General features: G+C 40.3%; 1 protein-coding gene across 1 annotated transcript; it reads left to right on the forward strand.

Annotated features, from left to right (window-relative positions):
• The first annotated feature begins 471 nt into the window (after positions 1-471).
• Positions 472-3,857, forward strand: LOC104430785 (probable pectate lyase 18). Its single transcript, XM_010043515.1, has 5 exons — positions 472-629; positions 1,138-1,427; positions 1,822-2,429; positions 2,862-3,067; positions 3,770-3,857. Exons 1-5 carry the CDS (start codon positions 472-474, stop codon positions 3,855-3,857), a joined length of 1,350 nt encoding a protein of 449 aa, XP_010041817.1.
• The last annotated feature ends 5,347 nt before the right edge of the window (positions 3,858-9,204 follow it).

A 9,204-nucleotide genomic window follows, 5' to 3' on the forward strand; every position in this document is an offset into this window, starting at 1 on the left:
GAAGATGCAATTTGCAGAGGCCAGAGCAAAGTTTAGCAGCGGATGGCCAGCCTCAAAAGAAAGGGAAATTAAATCAAAGTTATGATATTAAAGAGAAAACTGAGAGATTTTCTTCCTTTTTTAATCCTAACAAACTTTCGTCAGCTCGATCAAAAGAGGGAAAAGAAAGCAATTTATCATCTCCTAACAAGATGATCACAAAATAAGAATATATACAATGCTTCGTTTTCCATGAAAATAATCGCCGTCTCCCCTAATCTCCTCTCGCCAAAAAGCCAAAGAGTATATGAAAATAGAAACGTGTTGTTATTCTTTCTCCGCTTCTTTTCACTCATTATATATGCATTAGCCACTCTCATCGCAAGCTACATTCTCAACCTCACTTGACTGATTATCGAGTCTTTTCCTTGAGGGGAAGAACCCAAAAGGACCGAGCGAGCGGAGGAGTCGAGAGCTGTTGTACCTTCGAGAATGATTCGCATTACTTGGTCCGGCATTGTCCTTTTATGCTGTTCGTTCTCTCTTCGTGCACTCAATCTCAATGCAACTTCTTCCTCTTCTTCTTCTAAAATCTTGGTCCACCCACATCAGCATCCCAATCCGCAAGCTGTTGTCCACGATGTGAACCGGTAATTAGTTTATCTCTGAAGTACAGAAACTGAAGCCCAAAAAAGAAAGAAAGAGAGAGAGAGAGAGAGAGAAGAAAGGAACCAAAAAAAGTGCTGGCAAACCAACCGGCAAATTTCCATCTGGTTTGTTTTCTCCCGAATTTTGGGTGCATTCTAGGTACCACGTTTGTGGGATAATCATATGACAAGCGTTGATGGGCAGAACACTTGGCGACTCGTGACCCTTGCCCATTTGGCAATCATTGAATAGCTGTGATTTTTGTGTGCTAACATGTCATGCTGACGAGATATTACTCTATATTTAGGTTTCAATATTCAAAACTCAGCATTATGAGAGAATGTGATTGACGCAGTGATAGGAACGTGCTCGTGGTATCACTGTCTCATAAAATACTTGCATTGGTAGAAATAATATTGCTGTCTTCTTTGCATTTCAATTTAGACTTGGTGGAAGATATTAAATTTCAAATTAGTCCTTGGAATCTGAAGGCAAGCAAATTTCGTGCAGGAGGGTGAACGAATCCGTCACCAGAAGGCAGCTCCTTGCGGTCCAGGTGAAGGACCAGTGCTTGACGGGCAATCCGATCGACGACTGCTGGCAGTGCGACCCGAATTGGGAATTGAGCCGCGAGCACCTAGCTGACTGCGCGATCGGGTTTGGCCGTGAGGCCCTGGGAGGCAGGGGCGGCAACATATATGTTGTGAGAGACCCATCCGACCCGGACCCAGTGAACCCGCCCCCTGGCAGGCTCCGCTACGGTGTTGTCCAAGCTGGATCCCTCTGGATCATATTCTCTGGTAATAAACTAGCGAAATCATCCGCAATCGAGCTTACCCCATGTCATCTATACAAGTGCGTGCTTCTGTGGAATCTGTCTATTATGTGCTCCGCTTTCTATGTTTACATCAAGTACTTACACTCAATCAAAAGTGAAAAGAAAGATCAAGTACTTAGGCCGGCAGACCTTGGGTTAATATTGAATACTATGAAAAGTTACTAGGATAATGTGGGGACTCAAGGTGCAGTGCGATATTTCCCTCGGCGAAAGAGGAATATGAAACTCAATTTCATATAGACAAGGTAGCTTATTTAGGCATATAGAAACTTAGATAAGATGAAATCATCTGGACAAATTTTGAGATATGATGTACCTGCTAAACTGGTTCAACATTTTTCTGTTTTCCCACCTAGGTAATATGGCTATCAATCTCAGTTATGAGCTTCTCATCAGCAGTTTCAAGACCATCGATGGCCGAGGAGCCAACGTGCGGATAACAGGTCTCGGTTGTTTGATCATTTATGACGTCACCAACATCATCATCCACAATGTGCACATTCACCACTGCAAGCCTTCTGGGAATGCCAAGATCCGGATTAGCCCGACGCAAGTTACCGAGAGGGGAAGATCAGACGGCGACAGGATATCCGTCTTAGCTTCATCAAAAATCTGGATTGACCATTGTTTCCTGTCGGATTGCACAGGCGGTCTGATCGATGTCACTGAAGGATCTACAGCAGTCACAATATCCAGCAACATGTTCACCCACCACGATAAGGTGATGATGCTGGGTCACAGTGATGATTTCACGACTGACTCAGGGATGCAAGTGACTGTTGCGTTCAAACACTTTGGCGAAGAGCTAAAGGAGAGTATGCCACGGTGCCGTTTTGTATACATTCATGTTGTGAACAATGACTACACTCGGTGGAAGATATATGCTGTTGGAGGGAGCTCCAATCCTACCGTTAATAGTCAGGGGAATCGGTACCTCGCGCCGCAGGATGATAACAACAAGGAGGTAAACTTTAAAATATCTGATCTGCATTTATTGATTCTGTAGTTATTGTTTTGTGAGATGGAATCATCTAGAACCTGCATAATCAGCCTCCTTCAATCGGGTAACTTAGTGGAGCAGGTTGTTGCAAATGAGCTTTTACTGGGAGCTACTTTCGTGTTAGTAAAAGTTAAGGGAAAAAGAATCATCTATAGTGTCTTGATAGACTGGATATGATTATCTTGCTACGTTATCTTGCCAAACTACAGAATAATCCACTTCCGCTGTAAAAACTTTGCTTTGAATAGATAAAGAAACATCATGTCAAAATGTACGTAATAAATCCCAGTAGCTGCTTTGAACTATAATTAAGTGAGTTCGGTAGAAGAAGCCCAGATGAGCAATATGTTTGCTGCATTACGCCCGATTATTACTTACATGTATTGGAGGAAATAGGTGACAAAGCGAATGGACACAGATGAGAGCGAGTGGAGGAAATGGAATTGGAGATCGGAAGGTGATCTGATGGTGAATGGTGCCTTCTTTGTGACCTCTGGTGCGGACATGAGCCCCCTGTATGCTGAAGCCTCTAGTATGTCGCCCCCGTCGGCAAGCTACATCAATCATCTCACTGCGACTGCTGGTGTCTTTGTTGTACAGAGGTAAATCTCGGTGTCTGTTCTTTCAATTGCAACTTCAACTGGTTTGTTACGTTTTAATCTAACCTATCAAAGCACAAGCAAATAACTCTGGATGCACCCATCTATGATTTAGAGGTGCTGTTGTAATCACTTATTTTGCCAATCAACTTGGATAAGATACTATGAGATTAATTTGATAGTCAACAAGCAGTATAGAAGTTAGTCTCCTGCACACGCAATTCAAACTTATATGCCCAATGCTGCAAATTTAGCTGTCTTGAATCAAATTTTTGGTAGGGATAATCAGTTTAATGGAAACTACTGGTATTGGATCGTCCTAGTCCATGGGAACCTGCCTTTCTCGTTTTGAATTCATCTTCGTTCTTTTAGGAGCCATAGGTTCACTCGTATCTGCCGTTATTTGCCACACTGAAAGTAAAAAGATGAGTTCTACGGCAACTTGAGGATTCATGTGCGGATTATGCTACTCTTGGGTGATCACCTCAGTAGATATTTAAATGCCATGAAAACCTTCAGATCTTTGTCTATGGTAAAATCATATATGTTGTTATTCTTGTGAATAGGACTAAGGAGTAAAAGAATTTAGCATTTTATTCACTTAGATCCTTTTTTGGCCAGTGCATTTAGTATCTGCACAACTAGAACTATTATTGTCATTTTAGTTTCCTTCGCTGGTTTATGTTTCTTCTGTTTACTCAGCAGGAGTGACGCCAGGAATGTGACCAATCCCTCCGGCGGCGGTGGGATTGTGACAAATCCTGCCGCTCCCGGGTCAAGCGGTGGGCTGTGACGAATCCCGCGTCAAGTGGCGGAAATGGAAGCTCTTCCTACCCAGGACGGGGATCAAATGGAACGATACCTGGAACCCGCGGTAGGAATCCCAACAAAGGCATCGACTATGGCTCCATATTCAATAGCGAGGCCAGGACGCCCCTTGTCCCAATGACCTCGGTCATCTTATCTGTCATAGCCATTGTAGCATTCTTACATCAAACTCGCTTCTAATGCAACACGCGCTGTAGAATCTAGAATAGGTAATTATAGTCGATTCAGTTTTTAAACACGAGAATGGGAATCCGGCTAATTGTGGTAAATAACTGTGGTAGAGCTTTGATTTTTTGGAGCATTGGGGACTTACCGAACAATCGTCCTATCAAATTGTCAAAGACAGTGATAAGGAAAATGTACAGACTATGAACTGAAATCCCTTGACTCTCATCAATATGTACCCATCATTATCAATGATTCTGCATTTAGTAGCTTTGTCTCCCCAGAGGAATCATCACTTGTATTTACTTGGAGGAACTATCTTCTTCTGAGAAAAAAAATATGGAAGCATATGGAAGCATAGAATGTAAATGCCCAAGATCCACCACCAGGCAGCAAGGATTGCGCGATGTGGCACCCTTCGACGGCCCCCGATCCGATTAGGGTTGTCACAGTTCGCTTACCTTTCACTTTCCTTATTAACATGTCACTTTGATACCATTTCAATTGCAGCGGGTTCATACAACCATGGGGGTTTACAATTTTTTTTTTTGATAGGTCCCTTGCGCAATTCATATACGGAAGCACATCTAGCAACTTCCTTCCCTATATTCAGAAAACGATGCACACCTACTAAACATCTTATATAAGTTAAAGCCGAATACGTTTATTTACATAGAGCAGATGAACATCTTTAGTCGGTACATCAAAATGCCGTAGTCTTCTATACTCGGCTGCACTTCAAAGGATGACCGATATCTTCTCCAACAGTCGAATACTTAAAGTCTATCGATCAGTGTCGGCGTCCAAAAGTTCCTCCCTTTGTTATCACCCTCATTGCAATCATAACCAACCACTTGGTTCATCTACTGGTAGCAGTGGTAGCAGAGGTATCTTTTCTAGTCTGAAATGTTATTCCCCAAAAGGGGTGAGTACAACCACTCAGCAGGTAAATGAATCCAATAACCACTCAATGCATCACACAAATCATACATGCATTGCAGGCGTTACTTACCTTGAAGCCAGGCGTATACTATCATGCATTATCACCACAATCATAACACATACATGTGTATCATCATGTCATACTCATATCATCATCATCATGACATTATTATATCACACATGTCATCATCATCATGGCATCATCATATTACACATGTCATCATCATCATGACGTCATCATATCACACATGTCATCATCATCATGACTTCATCATATCACACATGTCATCATCATCATGACATCATCATATCATACACATATATGCATGTCATCATGCCATATCATATATCATCATCATATCACATCATACATCATCATCATCATGCATATCATCATGCCATGGGTGATCATCATCATATCACATCATACATCATCATCATCATGCATATCATCATGCCATGGGTGATCGTCACCATATCACATCATACATCATCATCATGCATATCATCATGCCATGGGTGATCATCATATCATATCATGCATGGTTCAATTTCCACTTTTAACTTTCAATTTGATCACCACATCACCCTTCATTAGATCATCAATTTCATCTCATATTTTACACTCGCATCCCATGCGAGAAAACCTCCGGCATTCAGCCATTCCAGGCCACCGGGCATCCGGCCCCCCACATTCCGGGCATTTAGCATCCCAACTGGCATCACGAGGCATTCCCCTCGGGCAAAGACCTCCGACAGGGCTTCCGGCATTTACACTCCCTGGCCAGGCATCCTGCACCCCAATTCTGGCATCGCGAGGCATTCCCCTCGGGCAAAGACCTCCAACAGGGCTTTCAGAATTATGTACCGACATACCACCAGGCCTCCCCTGGAATTACGTACCGTATACCATTGGGCATCCCGACACTCTTGGGGAATCTCTGAAATTACGCCATTAGGCCATCGGGCATCATCATCCACCACAACAATCTCCTCATTTAACATTATTCATGTTCACCAATTTCGGTCTTAATTTAGCATAGCATATGATGTATTGGCAAATCAACAATCATGTTCAGCATTTGAATTCACACATGCATCTTAATGCATACATCCAGACCTCATCACACATACTACATGGTGCAATAAAATTCATGGAATTTATGCCAATTAAAATAATCCATTTATGATGCCCCTTTTTATTTTTATTTTTATTTTTATTTATTTAAATTCCAGCTTGTGCCATTTTCAAAAATATTAAATTTAATTATTTATATAATCTCAAAAATCATAAAAATTAAGGCAAGTGATAAAAAGACAATAGGATGATGATTTCATGTAAAATACATGGCCAAATAAAATTTCACATAATTCCATAAATCACACAAAACAGCATATGTTTTTCGGATGAAATCAGTATGCATAGTTTCCTAAGAAATTCGATTAAAATATCCATACGACCTCAAAAAATTACGAAATTTTACCGAGTTATAGCCAAGACACTAAAGTACATTTTTCATGAAGACTTCCAAGTCAGATTCCTTTTAGATAAATTTTTAAAGTCTCACGAAGCTTCTGGATCCAACACCGAATCGTCCAGTACATGCTTCTCCGAAATACTGAGTTTTCACCTACCTATTCTTCTTCGTTTCCTCTGAAATTTGAATATGTTTTACACCAAGATGTTTTCTACAAGTTTTATGAAGAAATATAAGTCAAATAGCCATATTATAGTCGTCATTTAGGTCCATGAAGTCTCGGGTGTCCTATACTACATCTCCAGAATTACCTTCTTCAAGATCTAGTCGATTTACTAGGTTATACTTGTTCATTTCACTTAAAATTTGAGTATGTTGTATTTTCAGATGTCCCCTACAACTTTCATGAAGAAATCGAAGAGAGATTCTTAACACAAATCAACATGCAACCACAAATCCAACAAAAGGTCAGTGAAATCTTTCCAGATCTGAGGTCTCTGTAAGATGAGAGTTTAACCCCTCAAATATCCATCATTTTCCACGAAATTTAAGTATGTTGTAGTTCAAGATGTTAGATACAACTTTTATGAAGAGATCAAAGCCAAAATCGGACTCTAAACATGCATGCAAGCTCACACAACATTCTGACACATACAGATTCAAGCGAAAACAGTCATACCATTCAAGAATAAACCACCCATACTTCGGTTTTTCTCTTCCAATCACCCAAAAATTCAACATGGAAGTAACATACACACATGCAAGAGCAGCTAGAGGACTCCCACTTGCCTCTAGACCGGACGGACAGCGGCACACGGCGGCGAGCACGGCGGTCGGACGGCGGCTCCTCCTCGGTTCCTCCTCTCTCTCTCTCTCTCTCGAAATCTCTCTCTCTCTCTCACTCTCTCTCTCGGCTGAATGAACCGGCTACTCCTCTCTCTCTCTTCCCTTTTATCCCCCCTAATCCTCATCATTGATAATCATTGCTTGCCTTCAAATTAGCCAATGCATGGCATCCTCCTTTGTGCCACTTGTCCTATTGCATGCATAATGGGCTTTGAATTTGGGCTTGGGCTTGGGCCTCCTTTGTGGCCGGTCGACCACTCCTTCTTGGGCCTCCATGGGCCGGTTAGCTTGGCCCACTAAAGCTTAGGCCAATGGGCCTAAGGCCCAACCTAAAAATTGACTTTTTCCCTCTCTTTTTTTTTTTGAACTTATTCTATAAATATTTTAAAATTTTAATTTTCAACATGGCCAAAGTCTTGTGACATTTTGTTTATTGAAATTTAATTTATAAAGTGCATGGCCAAGCATAGATTATTATCATTAATCTATCAAATTTAAATTCTCACAAGCACATGCACAAATCATCTATTCTTAAAAAAGACTAATGGCTAAAGCATAAGCCATAGGAAATTTTATTTCCTAATTAGAGACTTTAACACACCTTATAATTTGACTTTGAAATTTTGGGATGCCACAATTCTCCCCTCCTTAGAGAATTTCGTCCTCGAAATTAGACATCACTTATGTCTCTTCAAACAAGTGAGGGTGCCTTTCCTTCATCTCATTTTCACTCTCCCATGTGGCTTCCTCCACATCATGATATCACCATAACATCTTAACCAATAGAATTCTCTCGGTCCTGAGAATTTGTTCCTTTCAATCCAGTACTTGCACAGGCTCTTCAATGTTCCTCACTTTCTCATCCATTTTGATGGCTTCATGATCGAGTATGTGACCAGGGTCTAACTAATACTTCCTCAGCACATGCCTATACTTTTCTGAAAGCTATTGCTATACACAAATTCTATCAGGTATAACTTTTCATCCCAACTTCCTTTAAAGTCAAGGATGCAAGCTCTTAACATATCTTAATTTATCTCAACACCAAAACAGTTTTAAAACAATATGAAATTCCTTTTGAACGCTTGAAAATCTTCCTTCATGAAATCAAACAATACAAACTAAAGATTTCAAAAGTATTCAACAACAACAGCAAGCTTTGAAATCATATGTCATTTCCATGTCAAAACGTTTTCAAATCACCAATGTGGAAAATCCTTGAGTTCTTGAAAATTCCACTTTATGATGAAAATTTTTGAGTTCTTCAAAGACACAGCAATATAACAATAATAGTCTTTAAAAATAGGTAAATCTCATATCATGAGCCAATTCACAAAATCAAAGCATGATACCAAATCCATAAAATCCATGTTCGCGTTTAAATTTCAAATGTTTTTCGAAATTCACATGTAAAGCCTCGAGTCGCACTTGCATCACGGTGCGAAATAAAATACTTTATCAAAACCCTTAGTAAATTTAAATCAGTACGTTGGCAAAATTCCAATCTCAATCCCAACTCCGATGGGTTGGAATGTTTTCTATAAAAAGTTCAGAAATCCTTGAAATAGAAAACATTTCTTAAAACATTTGGGCACGATGTCACAGTACTCATAAATTTTGATGAAATTCAAGAGATTTTCTAAAACAGTTCACAATCAAAATCTTTTAATAATTCCATCCACCTCCTCTGTCTCATATTCGATTCCTTTTGTGAAAACATCTATTTCAAGCTCTATCCTAAGTGCAACTATCAATGAGATTCAAATTTAAAGAATTCCACCTTCTCGACTCAATCGAACACACCATTTAGCCAAATTATTCCTATACCTTTGTCACCACCAATTCAAGCCTAGAACCATCAAAATCAACACCACCAATAAC

This window comes from Eucalyptus grandis, chromosome 3 (genome assembly GCF_016545825.1).
Source record: "Eucalyptus grandis isolate ANBG69807.140 chromosome 3, ASM1654582v1, whole genome shotgun sequence".
In the NCBI taxonomy this organism is placed as follows: domain Eukaryota; kingdom Viridiplantae; phylum Streptophyta; class Magnoliopsida; order Myrtales; family Myrtaceae; genus Eucalyptus; species Eucalyptus grandis.